This window comes from Staurois parvus, unplaced genomic scaffold, assembly GCF_062004578.1.
Source record: "Staurois parvus isolate SC_StPar_1 unplaced genomic scaffold, SC_StPar_1.0 ptg000068l, whole genome shotgun sequence".
NCBI lineage: Eukaryota > Metazoa > Chordata > Amphibia > Anura > Ranidae > Staurois > Staurois parvus.
In genome coordinates, this window is record NW_028317864.1 from 1174366 (window position 1) to 1200320 (window position 25955).

A 25955-nucleotide genomic window follows, 5' to 3' on the forward strand; every position below is an offset into this window, starting at 1 on the left:
TTTGGCTGTGCATATCCTGAGGCGCTGGAGAGTACATACGCTATCCGGTGACTTAGATGACGTTCAGAGCACATTTTATGCCCAATTCATGCAAAACTCCATGTAATCCCAAGGGGTTCACATACTTTTTCTTGCAACTGTATTCTTTCCCCAGTCTAAAACAAAAAATAAATAGCTGGACTGGAATACGTTTTAAGGTGATCTGTCTCATAAGAGATGTGTTAGAAGTGGTTCGCTTTACAGTCATGTAGCATGGATCAACCAAGCCTGTCTGGGTGTATTATTATTACAGTAACACTACACTCATCATTGGTGCTGGATTTTTTATAATTGTGTGCAGAGTCTAGTCCAGCCATTCTCAACCTTTTTTACTCCAAAGGAATCCTTAAATAAGGTCTGAGGGAACTCCTGCTAAAATTCATCAGGGGTCATTGCGGAAAATGCTGCTTACATTGATATTCAGTGGAAGAATGCCCCCCTTACAGTACAGACCCTTATGTTGAATACACAGCAGCAGGCAGGACGGGCCCTTTAAAAATGTAACTCTAGCAAGAAAGATATGTGACTGGATTTGGAAGTTGTCAGCACTGCTGTTTGCCTAGACCAGCCATTCACAACCAGGGTTTCATGGAACCCTTGAGATCCTAGAGGAGCTGTGAGGGGTTCCTTGAGCTGTGGATGACTGACCTCTGATGATGCCTGTAGAGTTTGGGGTCTAACACCACTTGGCCAAGACAGCAACATGAGTCAAGTGTAAGGTAGGTCATAAGTGGTGTGAACTTCTTTCCTGCAGTCACCACGGAGAATCCCCTTTTCAATACAGTTCAGTGTTGACAGAGGAATCCCCCCCACTGTAAAATCCAGCAGGCTGGTTGTACCAAAGTTGATCAATTGATCAACTCTGGTACATTCAGCCTGCCCATGCATGGCTCGAACCTCAGCTGGTTCCTGCCAAACCGGATTTGAACTGTCTGTGGCTGGCTGAAGCCTTCAACATTTTCTTTTACAGTCTGGATCTGTCTGAATATTTGTACTTGGAGCACATCAAAGAGTAGTAGAGCTTCAAATCAGCACAGATGAATCTGAAATGTTGACTTTACGTAAAGCAGAGATAAGGTGGGAACACTTTCATGGTATAACACCTTAACCCCCCATCATATGTGATATGACTTTCTCTATCACTTACTTTTCTCCCTCTTCAGAAGAATTACCGGTTCATTTTCCAGCTCAGCAAAGAAGGAGACTTCCCCATATTCCTGCTTTGCCCATTGTAGAAGTTCCTCACTCTCCTTTGCATCGAAACTTGAAACATTGGATTTGGGGACCATCAAAACTAATTTGGAGAACTAATATAAACCAAAAAATAAAATAACATTTGACTTCTATTAGTGAATATGGCAATATACAGTACAATCTGCAAATTTACTGTGTGAGAAGGATCTGTTTTCATTAGCAACAGTAGTCTATAAAACAAGCAGACACTCCTGGCATATTCTATATCTGCAGTGGGTTGGGATAGTTCAAGTTTTTGTCCAAGCTGACCAAAATAAATCCTCTCTGACCTGTCTCTTATGTCTATAGCAGTGGTCTCCAAACTGTGACCTGGGAGGCAGATGGGGCCCTTTGCTTGCTTTTATCTGGCCCTTGTGGCATTATTACCTACCACTGACAGCAGCAGTGGTCAAAATTCCTGCCACTGACACCGACAATGGGGCACTATTCCTCCCCCATATCAATGATGCCAAGGATGGGGCAATATTCCTTCCACTGACACCAATGATGGGGTACTATTCCTCCCCCATATCAGTAATGGGGCACTACTCCTCTGACTGATGCTAACAATGGGTCACTATTCCTCCCCCAAATACAAAAGTAGGGGCATGATTTACTCGCACTTCCATGGGCATTTTGTACCTCCACTGGCCACAGTCTGGCCCACTAAATTTTTGGAGGACAGTAAACTGATCCTTTTGTTCAGATAGTTTGGAGACCCCTAGTCCACAGCAAGCTTAAAGTGTGGTAACCCTTGTCTGACGATCAACAGCTAACTGATCAGTCTTTTCTAAACTGATTAAAGATTGAATCCAATCCTGTTATTCCTATTGGTTAACATAAAGTCTTGCATTCTACAACAGTACATCTGTCACACTGTGCCACCAGGTAGATCACTGCTTTAGATTTACTACTTCCTGGCTCCCTGATAAATGGTGATAGGCAGGATGGAGGTAGAGAGGTGATTCAGGAAGGTGTGTGTGTATTCTGTTTTTATACTCCTAACAGTGACCTAGAAAAGTATGCAGCCAATGAAGTAAGACCTTTTTGATATGCATATTTGGTCATGTTAGTGACTCAGTTCTAAAGCCAGAGGATTAGCATTGTAACCAAGTAACTAGAACCTTCAGAAAAAGGTCACCTATCCCAGGAATCCCACTTCTCAGATTTATGCGGATGTAAACTGTTGGTCAACACACTGCACACAATTGACCAAACTGTATTGCTTAAAGTGTTACTAAACCCACAACAGTAAAATCAGTGTGTATAAGCAGTAAAGCATGCTTGTTATACTCTGCATTGTGGTGAAAAGCTGTTTGATCCTGTTTTCTCTGATCCTCCCCTTCTTCTACTGTCCCCAAACGATCTGCTGATAGAACAGAGCCTTTGGGGCATGCTGCACATGCTCAGTTTGGTGTGTAGTGCTAGAGAAATTTTTTTTTCTTGGGACAGTGCATGTGATCAACACAGGGCCAATCAGCAGAGTCCAGCATAGGGTCAGGGGTTATGCAGTCTCGTAGGACAATCAGTGGAGAATGAAAACTCCTACAAGCTACATGCAGTGCTCTGCTGGACACTGATAGAAGTCACAAGACTGCTCTAACTGCTGATGAGAAAAGGTATTTAGCAATTTATATTTACTAACAATTGCATTTCCATGTGTGTACTATGGGAGACCAGATATAGTGAATGCAGGGGCCTGGGTTTAGTAACACTTTAACTGCACCAGAGAAAGGTCATCTCTCAAGCCTGGCTGTGTTGTCTGGAAGGGCTGTGTAAATCTCAGGACTGAGTAGACCGCGTTCTCTCATATGTATTTCAATGGTATATTTGTCTGTTTGGAGTTGTTTTAAACAATGTAAAAAAATTCCCAAAGAAACCACTACTAGGTAGGTGATCAAAAGCAGATGGATTGTGTGACAAATGGTGTGTTGTTTATATTAGGGTGGGAATGAATATTATAATGTACAATTGCATGCTATATTTCAATTGTTAGCATTTGCAATACACACCCACACCTTTGATATTGCCTACTTACATGAAAAGTAACTGGAAAACCATTGGCATTGACAAAAATATACAGAGGAGCATTGGCATTGACAATGAGCACAGGGGGTTTCTCTGAGGCTTCTTCTTTTGATCCTTCTCTTGAGATGTCCAGATTCAGAATCTTGGATGAAAGATAGCAAAATGTTATTGGTATTATAAGTAAATGCTTGCCATTCTTATGGTGACACCGCTGCTCCGCTATAGATACAGCAAGCGTTGTCATCCGAGGTCAGGAAGTGGGCAGTATCAAGCGAAAAGAGAAAAAGCCTGAAAAAAGAATGTATATTGAATGTTTTTTGAAAGAGTGTAAAATGATTGTGAGTGTAAAATTGATCTGGGGAGGTAAAGGAGGCGGGGGGGGGGGGGGGGGGGGTGTCAAACTGACCATGGCCCTGGGAAAGGGGGAAGACAAAGGTGACAGGATGGAAGCTGATAATAACAGAAGATGAGAGAAGAGGGGCAGTTGATCATTGGACATTGAGAAAGGGAGAGCAGAGTAGGAGCTGACCAGGGAGGAAAGCGAGAGGAGATGTTGAGCAAGCTGACCAATTCATTGAAAAGGCAAAAGATTATCATAGGTGAGGAAAGGGAGGAGGCCCACTATGAGCTAATCAACAATGTGGAAGTGAGAGTAGAGGCATGGAGGAGATCCTCATAGATTAGTCATTTTTCAATATGGTTCCTCCAGAGGTTTCTTGAGCTGTGGCCAATTTAGTCTCCCATTTTGATAGTGCCTACATAGTTCTAGGGTCAACACCACTTGGCAAACCCAGGAACGTGACACCAATGATCTTTTTAGCTGTCTGTATGAGTAGCATTCTGACCAACACTGTAAGGGCTGCATTCTTTCTACTGACCAGTAACGTATATGAATTTTTCCCATTTATCTTCAAAAGCATTGGTTTGTGTAAGGGTTCCCTGAGACTTGAAAATTACTTTTGTGTATTTTATGGCAGCCTTTCTCAACCTTTTTACCCAAGAAGAACCCTAAAGTCTTAAAAAAAAAAATAAACATTGAAACTTACTGGTATGAAGAGGAACACCCACAAAAATACATAAAAGCATATAGTATTTTTTTACAAAACCGTAAAAAACACACGACCAAATGGTTAATAAAAACCTTTGAACTTGTTGCACACTTAATTATCCAACACTAACTTATTTACCACTCTTTATATTGACAATACATTTACTGGCCACCTTATTGGGTAGACCTGTTCAATTGCTTGGTAACACAATTTGCTAATCAGCCAATCACATGGCAGCAACTCAATACTTTTAGGCATCTAGACGTGGTGAAGATAATTTGCTGAAGTTTAAACTCAGAATGGGGGGAGAAAGGGGATTTAAGTGACTTTGAACATGGCATGGTTGTTGGTGCTAGACGGGCTGATCTGAGTATTTAAAAAACTGCTGATCTACTGGGATTTTCACGCACAACCATCTCTAGCGTTTACAGAAGATGGCCTGAAAAAGAGAGAATATCTAGTGAGCAGCAGTGCTGTGGATGAAAATACCTTGTTGATGTCAGAGGAGAATGGGCAGACTGGTTTGAGATGATAGAAAGGCAACAGTAACTCAAAAAAACCATTCATCATGACCAAGGTTTGCAGAATACCATCTGTGAACGCACTAAACATAACACCTTGAAGCAGATGGGCTACAGCAGCAGAAGACCACACTGGGTAGCAAGGTGTACCTAATAAAGTGGCCGATGAGTGTATATTCACACATTGACTAACTGCCTTAAGAGACTATAATGTGGAAATAAGTCCTCATGAGTCAACGCTTTTCCAATTTCTGATTCTTCAGGACGCATGGGAAAGTAAAGAAGAGGAAAAACAAACTATACATGTATCAAAGTTACGTATACATCTGCATTCTAGAGCTGGTTAGGATCATATGGTTATCATCAAAGAATGATGATAACCATGTATTCATATATCGTACCCATTCAGTATTTTTAAATGCAAGAGAATAAATAATGCTAAATTCGGCAGCCTCAAATTTTTAAGAATTGCATTAGACTGTGAAACTGAATGAACTGTGACAATTACAAACTCAATTTAAATCACAACTTTACTCGAATCCGAATTATTGAACAAATCTGAAAACGGAATTCATTTCCCCATGGGCCCGAACTACTGTAGCATGATGTTATGTCATCCGAATGAAACAAATTCATTTGTTAATTTCATTATAACTTTTTTTTTTCTGATTCAGTGACATTCGTTACTGTGTCTATTTGGAGATTCGTAAAAATCTGAATCTCTGAAACTAATTTTTGTCTGAAAAGTTGATTAATTACAAAATGAACATGTGTACTATTATGTATTTTTGTGTGTGTGCAATATGATTGTAGTTCTAGAGAGAAGGTACTGGGATATGATCATGGACTGAAGCTAGAAGAAACTAAGACTAGGTGAATTTAGTCTAAGCATAGATGTGGGGTCAGAGAGATGGGGATTATGGGAAGAGGAAGGTAAAGTGGAAGCTAATTGTGGACAGGGGCGGAAGAGCGAGAACAGACTTTTGGTGAAGGGTGGAAATAAGAGGAGCAGAAGCTGACTGTGTTTCAGTGGAGGGAGTGCAGAGTAAAGACTTCTCATAGACTGAAGGTTTAGAGAGTAGAGGTACTGGGTCATGCACTGGATGATTCTCTCTCCTTGGAGGTGTAATTCGTGTGAAATTGTGGTTTATCTGTTTGCACCAGTCATGACACCTCTCAACTGAGCCAGAGGGGTGGATATTACTGGAAAGGATGCCTGCCTGTTATTGTAAGGTAGCATTTAATATCTGCTTGGGAGTTTGCCTCCATTTGTAGCCAGTAGATAGTGGGGATGTTGTGCAGAGACAACACACCACAGAAAGGATAGAATTATGGAGAATGCGGGTCTGTTGATTTTCACTTTATCCACCACCTGCGTTGGGGGACCATTACACAATTTTACTGCTTTAAGAATGTCCAACTTTATTGTTATGTAAAACTTTAATATATATATATATATTGTGATATGGGGGATGCTTAGCTCAGTGGTAGATGCGTTTTTAAGTGAGTTCATGCAAGACAGGAGCTAAAAATTAAGGGTTTCGTAGCCCACTTTTAATAAAAGATAAATTAAAAGTCCTTCCACACAAGGTTTCCCACACAGGAGGTTTCAACTTCACTCAAAATAAGACAATGAAAATGCCAAGCCACCTGGCTCCCTGATTAGCAGTACCTCTGCTTGGCTTGGTCTCCCAGATCACTGGCTATTCAGGCTCTCTCCTGTTGAGGCCCCACATGGCCTCTTGACAGTTTTTTTTTTTTTTTTTTCCCCTGTACCTCAGGTTGCTTCCTTCAGAGACTCATGGACTCCCTCCAGCCTCCCAGACCCTCTCTTGGTCTCCCAGACTCTCGTAGCTGGCCAGACCTAGTATCCCCCTCACAAGGGTTGTAGTCTCCACCAGGAGCTTCTAGCTCTCCTGACAGGGCTCTGGTTTTCAGGCTTGCAGCAATAGTAACTGCTCTCGCAAGCCCATCATTATAAGGGCTGTGTGCAGCTGGGCACACACCCTGCTGGTTGTCCAACACCCAGACACAGGGTTGGAGATTCCATCCCACCCAAAACTCTTAGGATTCTCCAAACTACAGTGCCCCATCCAGTAATATCCAGAGAAAGCTGCACAGGCAGTTTTCTCCACTCCAAATCTATGCTCTGTAGCATTGCACTAAGCAGACATGAAAACTGTCTTTTTCCTGGCCATTTTCATAGTGACCCTTGCACTGTCACAAAATATATACATACGCTATATTGCCAAGAGTATTGGTCGGCCTGCCTTTACACGCACATGAACTTTAATGGCATCCCAGTCCTAGTCCATAGGGTTCAATATTGAATTGGCCCCGCCCTTTGCAGCTGTAACAGCTTCAACTCTTCTGGGAAGGCTGTCCACAAGGTTTAGGAGTGTGTCTATGGGAAGGTTTGACCATTCTTCCAGAAGAGCATTTATGAGGTCAGGCACTGATGTCGGCCTGGCTCGCAGTCTCTGCTCTAAGGCCTCATGTACACATTAACTCACCTAGTCGTTAACCTCTCCTGACAGCAGAATGCTAAACACGGCAAACACGCATGTAAACACGGTACAGCGTTTACCTGTGGTTTAATGCTTGGACGTTTATTTATTTGATTGGCCAGAGTATTTTCCACTGACCTTGATAAATGCCCAAGCGCTAAATGCAGCGAACGTTTAACCGTGTTTACATGTGTTTAGCCTTTTTGTTTGTCCAAAACGTTCCTCTCTTGAACGTGATTATTCTGCGTTCAGAAGAGGACCGTTTAACTGCTTCTAAACTCTGGTAAAAGCCTATGTGTACATGGACACGTAGGCTTTTGAGTTGAGCTCAGGAGCACTGGCAAAAAAAATGCCAAAAGATCCTAAACGTGAGCAATGTACATGATGCCTAATTCATCCCAAAGGTGTTCTTTCGGGTTTAGGTCAGGACTCTGTGCCGACCAGTCAAGTCCCTCCACCCCAAACTCACTCATCCATGTCTTTATGGTTCTTGTGAGCAGTCATGTTTGAACAGGAAGGGGCAATCACCAAACTGTTCCCTCAAAGTTGGGAGCATGAAATTGTCCAAAATGTCTTGGTATGCTGATGCCTTAAGAGTTCCCTTCACTGGAACTAATGGGCCAAGCCCAACACCTGAAAAACAACCCCACACCATAATCCCCCCTCCACCAAACTTTTACACATGGCACAATGCAGTCAGGTAAGTACCGTTCTCCTGGCAAACACCAAACCCAGACATATCCATTGTATTGACAGAGAAGCCAAATTCATCACTCCAGAGAACACGTCTCCACTGCTCTAGAGTCCAGTGGCGGTGTGCTTTACACCACTGCATCCAACGCTTTGCATTTTACTTGATGGAAGGCTTGGATGCAGTTGCTCATAAACCCATTCTATGAAGCTCTCTATGCACTGTTGTGCTAATCTGCAGGCCACACCAAGTTTGCAGGTCTTTAGCTATTGACTCTGTAGGCAGTTGGCGACTTCGTGCACTGTGCGCTTCTGCATGTGCTGACCCAGCTCTGCCATTTTACGTGGCCTACCACTTCGTGGCTGAGATGTTGATGTTCCCAGTTGCTTCCACTTTGTTGTTATTATAACAATAACAGCTGACTGTGGAATATTTAGTATGAAGGAATTTTCACAGATCGACTTATTGCACAAGTGGCAACCTATCGCGGTACCACGCTTGAATTCACTGAGCTCCCGAGAGCGACCCATTCTTTCACAAATGATTGTAGAAGCAGTCTGCATGCCTAGGTGCTTGATTTTATACACCTGTGGCCATGAAGGTAATTGGAACACCTGAATCTAATGATTTGGAGGGCTTGCCCAATACTTTTCGCAATATAGTGTATGTAGCATGTGGCTCTGGTGCATACTATTATGCAGTATTTCAAAAACAAGAACAAAAAAGGAAACCGGTTAAAAAAAATATTTAAAAAATTATATTAGGTTTAATTTTTTTTAAAGGAAAGGTGTATCTTTTTATCTACTACTATTAACTGACCCTTCTGCCAGCCCCACCAAGCTAAACTGCACTAATCCATCCATCTCAGCTGCTTGCTTATTTCTGTTAGACAACCATGGTATTTACAGAGATCTTTGCTATATGACTCCATTCTAGATAGGGCAATTTTACTTAGGAGGGCCGGGGAGGGGTAGTGCCAGAGTTGTAATTTAAAAGGAGTAACATAAAAAATGTTGGGGAAAAACAAATAGCATTAAATTAATTCCAGGCTCACTTCTCTGCAGCAATCATTTATCCTGATTCAGGCCTCCAGCAGTGTAGCCAAAACATTTGTTTTTAGTTAAGATTAAAACACAAAAATGTGACGATAAAAAAAAAAAAAGCTCTGGAGAACGGAATTGTTTCACAGTGGTGAAAGTTAAACATGAGAAATACTGTCGAGAAAAAACAGTCCTTTAAATTGAATGACGATAGCCACGAGCTTATAACCCCTTACAAAGAAGGGCGTTTTGTCACCACACTGACCCAGCGAACTCGATCTTCTATCGACACAATGTCGCCCTGGATGATGCCGCCTGGTGATTCGGCTCACTTTCTATTTTTAACCCGTGAATTTTAAGACATTGTTTCGCGTGAACTGAATTAAGACGGTAACTTGAGGTCCATTTCCAGTAATTCTTCTGCAAGTCAAGAATGGTGCGTCCCCTCCCACCCAGCATACTGTACCCTGTGCACTATGTACACAGAAAGCATACATCAATAAAAACACAATGACACAAGATGGGATGGCTTAAAGGGTGACTCCATTTCTACTCCAGTTTTTGGCTCAGCTGATATTCTATGCCAGGGCTGCAAAATAATCAGCTTTATAAATAATATTCTCTGTCGTCATTACTATAGTATGCTTATACAGATCTTGTCATTCTAAAACAAAAAGCCTGCAAAAGAAGATATGACACACTCCCTGCAAGAGTTAAGACCTTTAGGAGAATCTTCAGAGTTTGACACTTCGGAGCAGGGGCGGACTGACAACTCATGGGGCCCCCGGGCAATAGGGGATCATGGGGCCCCTTTTTCCTAGCCCATTCTCAAACCACACCCAAAAAAGCCTATGAAAGGTGTCAGGGACATCTCATGGGGCCCCCTACTGACCCTGGGCCCTCGGGCAATGCCCGTGTTCTCCAATGGTCAGTCCGCCCCTGCTAAGGAGTGTATCGGATACCTGTGTCCTTCGCTGCTCTCTGGTTCCATCTGCCGGCTTACCACAAAGCTAGTACTATGTCTATGAACTTGGGCACCAAGTTGGGACTAAGTTTTCAAATACTTGGTCCTAGCATTATAAATGTAAGAAAATGGTGATAAGAGAGCACCTGGTTAGAAGCATTATAAATGTTTACAGGGATCTGACAAGACAGAAGTTCATATTATATGTTTATTGCCCATGGAGACTTATGGCTGGCACCAAGGTTGTCACTTCAGGTCATGGCTAACACTTTCCCTTTTATTGAAACTTGAGACCAGCAACATTCATTCTGAGCAACATTGTACTTAAATCCTGAACTACTGCAAGTCTCAAGCTTCTAAAACTTGATACGGAATTATGGATCAAAATATGTGAATTTGCACTTGGCTCTTTTTGGATTTGTTTAAAATTTTTGGGAAGCGTGGGGAAGGATTAGAACCCCTGCTGGGATATATATATATGTTTGCTGATCTCTGCACTGAGTCAACATGGTATTGACAAGCATCTCATCAGTTTCAGTTGTCCTTCTCCAGCTCCTATGGCTGATAAAGAGGTTGATCAATGGGCAGCACAGTGGCTAAATGGTTAGCACTTCTGCCTGGCAGTACTAGGGTCGTTGGTTTGAATCCCAACCACGGCACCACCTGCCTGGAGTTTGCATGTTCTCCTTGTTCCTGCATACGTTTCCTCCGAGTACTCCAGTTTCCTCCCACATCCAAAGACATGCTGGTAGGTTAATTGGATCCTATCTAAATTGGTCCCTGTCTAAATTGGTCCTAGTATGTGTATGTATGAATGTAAGTTGGGGATCTTAGATTGTACTGATGTGAATGTACTATATATGTAAAGCACTGCATAAATTGACGGCGCTATATAAGTACCTGAAATAAATAAAAATCAATCAATCAATCATGATCTGTGCTCAGTCAGCTTCAATTAGGTGCAAAGGTGACATTTGGGGGCCAATAGACTGATACTCTCCTTAAAGACCATTGCGTAATCACATGGAGGGCTTCAGTCCCTTAGGTGATAGCACTAAAGTTAAGTGAAAAAAATGAAAAATCTAAAGTGTATACAGTAAATCAATAAAGAAAAAAAAAAACATTAAAGCAAGCACATGTAAAAACATAAACGCCTAGGTACAAAAAGATACATTCTATTAATTCCAATGCAACCTCATGTGTTATATATTAGTAAACAGTTGTGTTTTTGTGCCCTCAAATTAAATTAAGAGATTTTTTTGTTTGTTTTTTTTTCACTGAAAATATGGGTTTGATAAACTGTTGCTCTAATATCATATGTCATAAAAAATTGCAACTACCAACATTTTCAACATTTTTATATTCCAGGATCTCTGATTTCAGAAAATTATATAATGTTTGGGTGTTTTATCTAAACCCCCCGAGGCTTAAAATGTGCTGTTAAAAAAACACATGGCAAAAACAGCTTTGGCGGCAAGAAGGTTGCCATAAAAATAAATTCTTTTGAAGAAAACTTACATGTTGATCCTTCGTATGAACGACATTGAGCACATACACTTCTTGATTTGTAACTTTCCCCACACAGCCTTTTAAGATGAGAGGACGTTGGGCATTTGCAGAGATCTGATCTTTGCCAACCACAGGTTGCAAGTGACACCGCTCAGGAACTGGAACTGGAAAAGAAAGAATTGAAGTATAATTGTTAGAACAAGTCAATAGTAACCACATGTCCCTGAGTCTCAAGAACAATTCCAAGCTTTGATGGTTTGTGGGTGGGTTTTTTTCGTCCCTGGAAATTGCTTAGATTTTCAGGGTTGGCAAGATGTACCATTAATGTGACCCACAGGGCTTCTTTTGGTGATATTACAGTATATAGCTATTTTTTTTATTGTTTTCTGTGCAACCTTTTTACTTTGACCAGTGTTAGTTTTAAAACAGTTGGTGTTACTGTAGATACAGTATGCATTTTGTTCTATAATTCGACTTGTGAGGAAACATTCCTATTAGAAAAATATGAAACAATTTTCTTACATATGTCTGACACATTTCTAAGCTGAAAGTAATTTTAATGTAATAATGATGTTTGCTAAACTTCTAGCCTAAACTTTTTTAGAAATCCTAGAATATTCTATCATATGCAGAATGGCTAACTTTATTTTACTAATTTAACCTAGTCTGATCAGATACATGCTCTATAACATAAACTAAATAATCGATTGGCTTTGAGACCCATGGTTTCAAATTTGGAAAAACTTGGCTATTAGTTGCAATTAGGATGAGATTAAGATTTGGTTGTACTGGTGTTTTGGATGAGCGAACAAACATTTAGCAGTTTAGTGGGAGCCCAATGCCATGTAAAATAGCAGTATTATTACAATTATATCTGACTGCTTCCCACTTGTTAAGGACGCCGGGGGATGCATGAACTACCGAGCCCTTACAACCAGTGATGTCACCGGATCCATTCACTTCACATGGCCGGCTAGGTAAGCAAAGGAGCCAGGGATTAAAAAATGCAAAAAATCTGACAGGCTGATTGTACTGAAGTCGATCAATGAATCAAATTCAGTACAACCAGCGTTGCTATTAGATGGATCAAATCTTGGCTGGTCCCTGCTGAACCGACTGAGGTTTGATCCATCTGTAGCCTGCTTAGGTGTACAGAATATTGCTCTTTTGCCCCCTCCCTTATGTTACCTATTTCTTTTCTTCTTTTGTATTCCATGCAAAGTAAAATACAAAGTTTAAGTACAAAAAAGACACTCCAGATTAACTAAAACTGGAGAGTGCAAAATATGGTGCAGCTCTGGACAGAAACCAATCAGCTTCCAGGTTTTTTTGTCAAAGTTTTTTATTAAACAATTTGAAGTTAGAAGCTGATTGACTACCATGCACAGCTGCACCAGATTTTGCACCCTCCAGTTTTAGTAAATCAACCCCAATGCGTTTCTAGGGTTGAAAGAATCCAAATGTTATCAAGGCTTGGCGGACGCTAGAGGAGAGAATTGGATGTAGTTTCCTGATTAAGTTCTCCAATCAGCATGCAGCATTTTTAGACCCCAGCCCCATGTAATGCAGTAAAGCTTAATTGGCTTAAAGGGTAACTCTACTTACATGGAACAAATAAACCAAAAAAAAATATCTCTCAAAATTCTTATTTTTAAGGTTGAACTAGATCGGCTTTGTAACTATGTAACTATATACACTGCTCAAAAAAAATCCTCTGTATAGTCCAGGTATCACCTCATGTAGTAACACTGACCCTAGCCAAATGCAAAACTAGTGAAAAACAGTCAGAAAAGATGAGCAGGGCATAAAATGTCAGTGGCCACCTGTAAAACAATTCCTGTTTTGGGGGTCGTCTCATTGTTGCCCATCTAGTGCACCTGTTAATTTAATTAACACCAAAGCAGCTGAAACTGATTAACAACCCCCTCTGCTACTTACCTGACCAGATCAATATCCCAGGAGTTTAACCTGATGCTATACTCTGATTAGAAAGTATTCCTTTAATTTTTTTTTTAGCAGTGTACAATGGCTAGTTGGTAATTTTAGCTTTAAAGCAAATATCCAAGTTTAGTGTAAATTTTAACCTCGCAGTCACCCCATACCCATAGGTGGCATGGGTAAATTCTCATTTAGGCTAGGGGTATAGGAATATGTTGAAATGCAATTACATCAATGGGGAGGCACAATTAGTGGATTTTAAGGTTGTAACCGGTCATTATTATTATTACAGGTACTTGTATAGTGCAGTTAATTTACGCAGTGCCTTACATATGATGTACATTCACATTAGTCCCTGTCCTCAAGATGTCAAGATGCTTACAATCTAATGTCCCTAATTCACATTCATTCATACACATATTAGGACAAATTTACACAGGAGCCGATTAACCTACCAGCATGTCTTTGGAGTGTGGGAAGAAACCCATGTAGGCACAAGGAGACCATGCAAACTCCAGGCAGGTAGTGGTGTGGTTCGGTTTAAGGGGGTGTTTTAGATACTTGCTGCCTGCCCAACTGAACTGTCACAATAAAACCGAACAGGGCTGTACACATTTCACAGTTGCAATGCTTTTCTTTGCTGCCATGGATTTTTGAATTCAGGCTGCAGTTTGACAGGTGGCACCTCCTGTTAAACTCTTCCATTGAGATCAAGTGGGCTACATAATTGTAGCGCAGTCCCACAAATGTAAAAGTGACTTTTGGCAATTAAAAATAGTTGTCAAGAGAAGGAAGTAGTGCCACCTTAACACCTGTCAACCGCTGCTGTGATGGCCTCTATCCATTGCAAATCGCTTTAGAGAGAGGTAAGAACTGGAGCACGTCTGAAAGAGTCCTAAATGGGTCCTGAGGATTCGGGAATCTTCATTCAATGATTTAGTTTGTTGCCTGCATTTTGTCATGTTTGCTCCTTTGTTGCCTTTGTATTGGAATAATTGTTCATTTTTGTATCGATATACGGTATGTATTATATCAGCTGCCCATTTCAGTTGGTCATAATTGCCCATTTCTTGCCCGCTTATCACAATTGCCTTTTTGTTGCCAGCTTATTGACACAATTGCCCATTTGTAGCCCACAAATTATAACAATTACTCATTTTGTAGCCCATGTGTTTTGCAGAAAGTCAATTTCCACCCAAATCACTCTGCTCATTCCCACCAGGGACAAATACCTTTTTTCCCCCCCCCCCCCCCCCAAAAAAAAACAATCTTCCCTTTTTAACAGGTTTAAATTTTTTCGCCTTTTTTTTTTTCTTTTTCATTAGAGTGGAATCATTCTTTACACAGAGCTTGGTGGTTGGTGTCATTGAGTCATAGACTGTCCCACCATGTCACTCAGCAGCAGGAGGGTCAGTCTTCGGGAGCCGGAGTTCCCCTGTGTGTCACCACGTGCTCTCCAGTCAGACACATAGTAAAAATAGCAGTCTGCCCTCTGGATGTGTGGGCAGCTTCCTGCCTCGAGGGGGTGAGGACGGACACACGGAAGCGCCACGCTGGATTAATAGAATCTTTAATTGAGTGGGGCTTACATCCAAGCTCCATAGTGGGTCACAGACCTGAGCAGTCACCATTGTGCGCAGCTTCCTGCCTGCACAAAAAACAACCCTTATCTATGGAGAACAGACTGACTGTGTGGATGGCCTGAGTAGCAGCAAGATCCACATACCGAGAATGGAACCAGACCATGCACTGAGTCAGCACACTGTATGGGCACTATGCTAAACGCAGGCTTATTTATTGCGATAGGGCCTCATGATGATGGTCTTGTAACCCTTTCATGTTTCTACAGCATTATGAGTGGTGCCACAGCAGTGTTTCTGACCCTAGTGATACCATCACCAAAACGCAACCACCATGGACGTCACTCCATCAATGGCAGAAACACGAATGCATCAGAACTGTTAGCAAGGGAGTTATGCCATAGATTATTGCGACTGAGAAACTCCATGAATGGCAAGTTGTTGCTAGTGACATGTTTGCTAGCGTGATGCAGTTCTATGGATAAATATAACAGAGAATGTGATTATGTGTGATAGAGGTTGTTACAGGCGCCTATTTTTTCATAAGATATTTTCTTTACAAGGTCTATAGAGAAGAATTAAAAAAAATAGCTTGCCTTCTATTTGTATAGTTGCTAATATTCCCAAGATCAATTTTGTGGACACTTTCCGGTTAACGGAAAAGATAGGTGTTTTACATACCATACTCTCTGTTGCGGAGGCTTGCATGCCACCCCCTGCCTGAAAGGAGTACTTGACAACTTTGTCAGTACAGTACAGGAATCTCCAAACTACAGCCCCAAGGTACATCTAGACCACTACAAGATTTTATTTGGTCCGTAGCTAGGTCCAGTGGCATATCTACAATGTGCACTGATTGAGAATTCAGATCAGCAGAGGCTTCCTATGGTCTCCACTTCAACCCCCCCAATCCCACAGTCTTCAGCACAGGTTCCCCCACACTGTACTGTTATTATTCCGTGGCAGAAGGAAAGAAAATAGAGTAATCTGAGGGCTGCTTTACAGTGGTAAGGGGAACACTGATGTCAGGGGGGATAATGATGGGGAGCATTAGGTAAACAGGGAATCTGATGTATGGGGTGCTCTGATGTAAGGGGGGCAATGATGTGAATCCTGATGTCCCATGAATATTTATAAAAAATACAATGTGGCCCTCTTACAGAGAATTTGGAGACCCCTGGTGTAAACTATGCCAATAAAATATAACTTGCAGCAGCCTACAGTATCATGAGACCTGAATTCTGATTGGCTGCTATGTTAAGGATTTTTTGTTCACCACAACATGTCACATTTGCAAAAGAAAGTATATGTGGATATCTAAAGCCACAATGTTTTTTGAAGTTTTTGATTGAGTAGGAAATTGTTAAAACCACTGGCATTTTTTTTTTTGCCATCCGTGTCTTAGAAGGATTTCCATTTACTTTCTACCTTGTAGACTAAACAGGAAGTGAGAGGATGTCTTTCCAACGTGCATACCCCTTCTCTTGATCGCTGTCAGGAAAAAAGTGTCCACATTGAAAGATTTCCCCTCTATTACTGTTCTAGTGGCAACTCCATCAATTTTTATGAATCTATAGCAAAGTTTCTTACCTGGAGGTCCTGCCAATACCAGCACTTCTATTGCAGGCTGACACTGCTAAGCTCCTTCGTTTGGCTGATGGGCTGATAGATGTCAAAGGTAGCCCAAAGACTAACTGAAGGAGCATGCATGGTAGGCTGACAACACTGTTACTAATTGTAGGGCAGAGGCTTGGTGTTGTCTGATACCTTTACTAAAATAGTGGTCACAAGAATGGGAATCTTGCGTGATACCTCTACTAAAATAGTGGTCACAAGAATGGGAATCGTGCGTGATACCTCTAGTAAAATAGTGGTCACAAGAATGGGAATCGTGCATGATACCTCTACTAAAATAGTGGTCACAAGAATGGGAATCTTGCGTGATACCTTTACTAAAATAGTGGTCACAAGAATGGGAATCTTGCGTGATACCTCTACTAAAATAGTGGTCACAAGAATGGGAATCGTGTGTGATACCTCTACTAAAATAGTGGTCACAAGAATGGGAATCGTGCGTGATACCTCTACTAAAATAGTGGTCACTAGAATGGGAATGTGTGTGATACCTCTACTAAAATAGTGGTCACAAGAATGGGAATCTTGCGTGATACCTCTACTAAAATAGTGGTCACAAGAATGGGAATCGTGTGTGATACCTCTACTAAAATAGTGGTCACAAGAATGGGAATCGTGCGTGATACCTCTACTAAAATAGTGGTCACTAGAATGGGAATGTGTGTGATACCTCTACTAAAATAGTGGTCACAAGAATGGGAATCGTGTGTGATACCCCTACTCTTACTGGTCACAAGAATGGGAATCGTGTGTGATATTCCACTGCACATCATGGGTAGAACCATAAAAAAAAAAAACCCTCTTATGGTACTATCCCTTTAGTAACTAGAAATCCTAGAATCCTTCCTCTGGACCAACTGCGGGTATAGGATATTGTATATGGAGGCTTCCTATTGGGTGTGTGTGTGTGTGTGTGTGCGTGCGTGCGTGCGTCTGTCTGTCTGTCTTTTTTTTCTTTTTTTCTCTCTTGGTTGAACTGGGATGGACTCGTGTCTTTTTTTTCAACCAGATTAACTATGTAACTATAATAATCCTCCTCCATTCTCCCATGAGGAAGAGGGCAAAGTGAATTTGGACTTTAATTGTGCCTTAAAGAGGACATATACCAATATTAGACTGATTTTATATTGACATCTTGCTCTCTAGCTCCCTCATCACCTCCTCCCATGCTCGCCTCCAGGACTTCTCCAGAGCCTCTCCCATCCTCTGGAACTCCCTACCGCAGTATGTCCGGTCAGCTCTCATACTGTCGGCCTTTAGGAGATCTTTGAAAACTCACTTATTCAGGGGAGCCTACCCCACCTCCACCTAAGAACTGTACTTAATCCACCTCCATCAGAACATCGCCGACAGCTATCACCTTTTGTATCACCTCCCCCTTCCTTTAGATTGTAAGCTCCACAAGCAGGACCCTCCTATTCCTTTTCTACTGAAATGTATTGTAATTGTACTGTCTCCCTTGTAAAGCGCTGCGCAAGCTGTTGGCGCTATATAAATCCTGTATAATAATAATATTGATATATGTCCTTTTTAAGGCACAATTCAAGTCACAATTTACTTTGCCCTCCTCTAGCTGGTGGGAGAATGGAAAAGGAATATTACAGAATCTTCCTTGATACCCCTAGTCTAGTAGTGCTTGGCCTTTACTGAAAACACTGAAAAGATATTCTAAGCACCATTAGCACTTTGATTTTTAGTTTTGTGCAAGATATTTTAGTTATAGAAAGGTAACACAGAGCACCTACTCACTTTGGGTTTTTTTTTCAAGGTTGGAAGGCTTTTTAGGCTAGATAATGCAATTTGTGCTTTTTTTATTTTATTTTTATTTTATTTTTTATGATAGAGCTCAGCATTTAAAAATATTCATCATTTCTTTAAAGGTGTCCTTTAAAGGTCTGGGATCTTTGTGTATGTGGTTCCCCAGCCTGTAAAGTGGCTGGTCCTGGGCAGTCAGGTGGTAAATACAGCTTCCTTGAGATCCTGAAACTTTTCCCTGCGTCATTCAGAGGCCAGCTGGCACCACATTATGTCATTATCAGATAAAGTCTCGCTGGCGGGTGCCGGGAGAGAGGCGCTCGGCGGATCAGATAGGGAGGAAAATGTAAAAGGGAAGTTCTTTGGAAGCAAAAATAAATACAGTCCCCCCTCCCCTGTTATGTACAGGATCCAGCGTCACGACGCGTCTCAGTGTCTCCCTAGAGCCAGGCAGCAAAACAACGCCGAGAATGGCAATGGCAGCTAGGTTCAGTCAGAGACTATGTTCATGCATGGGCAGAGTAAGCTAGGATGGCAAAGAGTGCAATATATTCCTGTGAACATAAAAAGAACCAAAGAACCATGTACACAAAGCAGTAACTTATAGTAACCAGCAGGGGCGGACTGACCATTTGGAAACTCGCGCACTGCCCGACGGCCCGGGGTCAGTAGGGGGCCCCATGAGATGCCCCTGGTACCTTTTTCATAGGCTTTTTTGAGTTTGGGCAAGGACACAGGGGCCCCATGATCCCCTATTGCCCGGGGGCCCCATGAGTTGTCAGTCTGCCCCTGGTAACCAGCCACTAACTGCATTGAACTGTACCAAGTGTAGATACTTGGTTTAACACTTTAACAGCTAAAAAAACAGAAATATTAGTCTTGTGTGTGGACTGACAATGCTCACTCACAATATTGTATCTATGGAAAAGCAACATTGTCACCCACATTGCAACAATGGCACCCACCTGCACCACAACAACCAATGATTCTGTACGGTCCAGCTGCCTTCATCCTATAGGCAGCACAGTGGTTAAAGGGTTAGCACTTCCCCCTGGCAGTACTAGGGTCATTAGTTCGAATCCCAACCACCTGTATGTTCTCCCTGTGCCTCTGTGTGGGTTTCCTCCAGGTACTCCGGTTTCCTCCCACACTCCAAAGACGTTGGTAGGTTAATTGGCTCCTGTCTAAATTGTCCCTAGTATGTGTATGTATGAATGTGAGTTAGGGACCTTAGATTGTACGCCCCTGGAGGGTTAGGGACTGATGTGAATGTACAATATATATGTAAAGCGCTGTGTAAATTGACAGCACTATATAAGCACCTGTAATAAATAAATAATATTCAATGACACACAGCTGCATTGCATTGGTTGCTAGGATTCTGGAGGCTGAGCAACAGTGTCCTTTGTTGCTGTATCAGGGTCCTAGCAACCAAAGGGGAAGAGCAAAAATTGGCATAGGGGTTGAAGTGGTGGCAATCTGAGTGGGAGGGAGGAGAAAGATGGCCGCCCTAGGTGACATTTAACCTTAAGCACATTTCTGGGGTCAACCAACATTAGTTTGCACTTGTATACTGTACATATACCAAAATTATTTCAATGGTATATTTAAAGTAGTACTAAATTCAGATTCATTGCATTAAGTATTAATAAAGTGGACTAATCGCTGTCTCACAATGCTGAATTAGTAGTGTTAAAATGTGTGCATACCCTGAGTCCATCAATGCAGCTGCTGCTTTTTAGTATTTCTTCCTAGCAGCCAGTTTGTGTGTTGGGTGGATTGATACATCAGTTGATTGGAAAGATGAAAGAACACATCTCTTGGCACCCACTAGACATGCATGTTCTAGGAAGGAAGATGGCTTCTGGATGGCTTTAGCAATGATGTCTACCTATCATTTGCTTGATTACATTCACAGATCTGCTTCTGGAACAGTGATCGAGCAACTGAACAGCACAGCTGAAGTCTGCACCATTCAATGGCCAGCAGGGAGGAACATGCACCTCTAAAGGGATGCCCCTGGCATGTGTTTTCCAATTAGGCTAATCACTTGTCCTCACTTAAATTCTGTGCTCTCAGTGCATCTGAATGGGTGACTACAAAGGGAGATGCAGAGAGAGCAGAACCACTGTAATTGTAGGCACAAGAATAAAGGAATTGTGGATATCTGGAAACAATTCTTAGGTATCTAAGGGAACTAAATGTACACATAAATTTTAAGAACCAGGATAAATCAATTGAGAACTGAAATTTGAAACATGTACAGTACTTTATATAATTTTTCTGACTTTAGTTACACTTAAACACCCCAAAAAGGACTAAGTAAAAGGGTTTCCATACCCTTTAATGCTACCTATTATAATGATGTGGGAGTGTGAATCTGCCTTTAGATCATTTAACCTATGTGCCAAATTTTCATAGCAGTTGGAGATCACACATAAAAAGTCTTTGCCCTTTTATACGAACTAGTCCTAGAATATCCTTGAAAATTTTTTTCAAGCAAGGGAAGCCACAAAACTTGGTTACAGCTGAGTTGGCTGTAGAAGGTTTAACCAAGCCGGTATGCGAGACTCAGGAACTTAGGCCGGTTCCTGTAGATCTGCTGTTCTAACTCCCAATCCCCAGAGCTGAGCACGAAACAGGATAGAAGAACACTTCAAGCCTGAGTTAATGTTAACAGGATGGAGCCAGGCAGACGGATGGACGCGGGGCTTGGAACACGCTGCTTGTCTCCACTGAGCTCTGCTTAATGGCAAGGTACAAGGCTTATGGACAAATCTGACCAATCAGATTTAAAGCACGACTCCAGCAAACATTTTCTTGTTTAGTTTGAGTCTGGGGAAGAATTAAAACGTCTGGCAGGTTATAAATCCTGTCCCTTTTGAGGGACCTTTTTTTTGTCAATTTTTCTTCACTTTCTGTCCTGTGCGAGATATATTACCCTGGCAGAAAGTGAGCAGCAATCTCCTATCGCACCTGATAGTCTCCTTACAGGGACACAGAGAGCAAAAAGTTCTAAATATTCCTCTTTTCTTTTTTTTTTCTTGTAACTTTTACGAAACAATTTTTTTCATTTGACATTAAAAAATTATACAGTAAAACAAAGAAAAAGTTCCACAGTATGTGTAGAGATACTACTGAGACTTCCAAAGAGAAAGAAGATACATAATACAGATATAGCAAAGCAACTATACATCATGCCATAACAGGTTTAAGGAACCTCGGGTTAAAGTAGTCTTCTTACAATGTTTAGTACCATATCAGAAGTTGTCACATTAAATAATTAACCGCTTGTACAATGCATCTCTATGAATCTAAGAGATTGTCATTCTCCATAACCATTGGTAGAGTCTTCATCTAACTCCCTGTATCTGCTCCCAAGGACAAAATGGAATGAGCTGATAAATTTAAATCTACCCATTGGGCTTATGTTTCTGTAATATGAGTTTACGAGCTAAATATAAATATCTCATGCTCATTAAGTGGACATCTGATGGGAGACTATTATCCTGGACCACTTCTAATAGAGCCATTTTTTGGGTCAAGCAATACATATGTAAAGCAGAGTATATTTAGGATGGTGAAAATAGACTCCCAATAGCGATAAACCTTAGGGCAGTGCCACAGCATGTGTATGAGGGTACCCACAGCACATCTCGGACAAGGCAGGGAGTGTACTCTCCCCTAAGAGTGTAATCTCTTTGGAATATAGTGTACTCTTTGGATGATGAACAATTGGGTCAAGCGTTGTGAGGAAGGAGCCTTGGTTAAGATTTCCAAAGCTTGGCTCCACTCATCAAGGGACTCAAAATCCTGAAGCCATTGACCAAGGCTGCCAACCTGTACACATGCACTAACCGCCGTCTGAAGTGCCGAGTACAAATCGCCTATCAGGCCCTGTTGAGAACAAGTTGTAGAGACTGCCATTGTTAAAATTGAAGAGGGATTGTACGTCAGTGGGAGTGATGCTGCCTGGCTGTGTACAGCATGGTGCAGTTGTAGATACTGGAAAAATCGCTTATTAGACAACTGATATATCTCTGCCAGGTTATTGAAAGGAAACAAAACATCATTATAAAACAAGTGGTGGAGGAATAGCATACCGGATTGTTTCCAAAGCTCAAAGTCTTCAAGTTTTGCTAACTCGGGTAGCTGTGGATTGTTCCATATAGGCATATACTGGGTGTATGAAATATTCCTTACTCTACCACTCAAAAAAAAAAAAAACCTTTTGGCTGGAGTTAACTTTATGCTAAATAAAGGTGAACAGTAAAAACAAAATTTCTATTATGCTTTGCTGGACATATTCACTGGGTCCTTCCATCTAAGGTCTCGATACATTTTTCTCCATTTTATAATAAAATGTAAAGTTGCAAAGTTGAAGTCGGGACACAGAAAAATGTCATCTACTATTCCATTGTTCTGTTAAACTGGTACAATGGTCATTAGGGTAGGCTTGTTGGACAGAAGGATAGCAGTTGATATAGCTTGTAGGCTTGTTGGACAGAAGGATAGCAGTTGATATAGCTTATCCAAGTCAAAATCCGACCCTGTGAAACTTTACTTTTCAAAATGTGTAATAAAGTACAGGTTCACTTAATTAGACAAAACAGTCACAATACAAAACAATATTCTTCAGGTAATTGGATTTAATGATAAAAAAAATTCCTTAACAAATTTGTAGCTTCTGGTGTTAATAAAGTAGACCTGAATGATTGTTAGGTCCACTTTAATGGCTATAGCCCAATTCATCGAGCTGCAGATACAGAGGGAGATTTACTAAATCTGGAGAGTGAAATCTGGTGCAGCTGTGCATAGAAGCCAATCGGCTTCCAGAATTTAGTGTCAAAGCCAGGGGCGGACTGACCATTTGAGCACTCGGGCACTGCCCGAGAGCCCAGGGTCAGTAGGGGGCCCCATGAAATGCCTCTGGTGCCTTATTTATAGGCTTTTTGAGTGTGGGCAAGGACACAGGGGCCCCATGATCCCCTATTGCCCGGGGGCCCCATGAGTTGTCAGTCCGCCCCTGGTCAAAGCTTAACTGAAAAAGCCGAAGCTGGAATCTGATTGGCTACCATGCACAGCTACACTAGATTCTGAGTGCTTCTGTTTTAGTAAATCTCCTCCAAGGTATGTTAAACAGGACTTAACGCATTCTATTTGGGGTAGAATTACTAAAGCCTTTGCAAGGGAATTTTTCTTTAGCTTAGTGAATGAGGTGAAGCTCTGACTTCCGTCATCCAACCACGTGCAAGTAAAAATACAGTTTTATTGTCTTTGTATGTGATTGGGTATTCTTAGCATAGTGCATATTTACTACATTCTTTTAGTAAATCAACTTCATAGACTGATAGTCGAAAAGACCAAGTGCTTCATTGGAGTCTGCCATTTTTTTTTTATACCATTTTTTTGATGAATAGACTTATATTTTTCCCAAGCAAGCTAGTGGTTGATTTAACCTACCATCGGCTTGAAACAAAAATATAATTTTAACAGTTCTGATGTAAACCTATAAAAATACAAATCTAAGTTGGCCACTTTTCCTCTTGTCTCCCAAAACTTGCTGTTCATTAGTAAGACCATGCATCACATTAAAGGATCAATAGGGAAGTCTGAAAGGTGGCAGCGGGCAGGAGCAAATTCACCTTCACAGTGAAAGTTAAACCTAGCACCCAACTGAATCTGCCTTAATCTCTGCTTGGGGATATTTCTTTATGAATTGCCCAGAGAAATATACATGACTGTGTCCATTCAATAGATTCTGATCATTCTACGGAAATGTATTTCTTATTTCATTGTCTCTGAGGATCCGTAATTATCGTTGGCTTCTCCTCCCCACCATCTGCTCCAAAGCTCTGTGTAAACACATTGACATTATTTGACAAATTACAAGTGAATTAAACAAAGCTGGTTCAGGCTCCGCTATGTCGCCACCTCCTCCATATCCTCTCCTCGCTGTTATTTATCAGTCGCTCAGCTACGGCACACAAAACAGTCTAGGACATGTCAAGTGATCTTACATGTACATTTCATAATCATATTATCAATAGGGAATAAACTGACTCAACTTATTGTACAAACCAAGTCTGGCTGCATTATCTGTCAACACTTGGATTTTTTAACCAAGATCAACTCTGGCCATAACAACCAATTTGATTCTACCTATTGTTTTCCAGCTGATGTAACTGGTCATACAAGGTCTACTGGCAAGCGCCATCACTTTGCATTAAAGGGACTTGTTTTAACAGAATATGGAGTTCACCATTGCTGACCTTTCCTCCTAAAAATGCTAGTTTACATAATACTCTGTCTTTAGTATTTTGATTTGCTGGCTTGAAACAAGTTTGTAGATAAGGATGACTAACTTTTCCCAGAAATTTCTACAAAAAATATAGAAGCCATTGGTTAGCTTAAACAACAAGGCAAATTGGTGGATTCACCAGCAATAGCAGCTCTTCTATTTAATTCTTGACTACTTTAAAGGATCAGTCTACCCAAAACTCAGATGGATGCTGGTGGGCTAATTAACCCATTTTGTTCCAATATTCCTTAATCTCAAAGTGAAACGCCCGCTTTGTGGTCATGGCTCTCTTCTGTGGGAGACGAGATTAATTTTTTAGGAGAGAAATTCCCTCTTGTAGTGGAACAGTAGAGGGTGGACCTGGGAACTTGCTGACAGAGTCATTGAGAAATATAACAAAGCTGGTGCTAGAAATATCAGTTTTGGATGGACTGACGTCATAACGTGAACTTGTAAGGATAGAAATATGGGGACTACAATTGCTGATTAAAAGGTTCAGGTACCAGAACTGTTGTCTAGATCCAAACTATGTACTACTGAGTCAACGACTCATTTTATTCCCTGCCAATAAATTTATTCTTTTAGTATTTCTCCTTTCCACTTTATTACATCTTGATTGCCATTATGGCAAGCAGTGGTTTCTCCATTCTCCTCCTGTGCTGGACCACTACGTTCTGTTTGTTGTGCTATATTGCACATACTGCTTTTTACTATCTGCTGTTTTGTATGTGATCGCTCTGCTCTGTACAGTTTGCTTTACATACATGGTCTGCCCCTTGACATTCTTTATGCTGTGATGTTAATGACATACTTTGCACCACTGCAATCTGCACCGTGCCATTTACTGTGCTATAAATTCATATTAATAGGAATGCCCATACATTCCGTTTAATATATAAGCACACTTCTGCTAGTACAAATATGTAGTGTGTGTGTATGTGTTTAATTAATAAATAAATAAATAAATAAAAAAAAGTAAAAAAAAAATATATATATATATATATATACACACAAAGGATTATGATTATTATTCTATTATTGGTCGTATGTTTTAGGTATACCTGCCAAACCTTGGCATATGTGCCTCTCAAGCCAAACTTTGATCAAGGTATGCCAGAAAATGGTGCTGTATATTGTAATTCATCTATGCGCAATAAATAACTGC

General features: G+C 41.1%; 1 protein-coding gene across 1 annotated transcript in view; it reads right to left on the minus strand.

The window, feature by feature from the left end:
• ENG (endoglin) overlaps nt 1–25955 on the minus strand; it is a 90977-nt gene that overhangs the window by 48073 nt on the left and 16949 nt on the right. The window contains exons 2-4 of the mRNA XM_089669004.1: nt 11591–11745; nt 3311–3442; nt 1187–1346 (exon numbers count right to left, since the gene is read on the minus strand). Coding sequence (XP_089525130.1) covers nt 1187–1346; nt 3311–3442; nt 11591–11745 — 447 coding nt within the window. The remainder of the gene's footprint in view (nt 1–1186; nt 1347–3310; nt 3443–11590; nt 11746–25955) is intronic.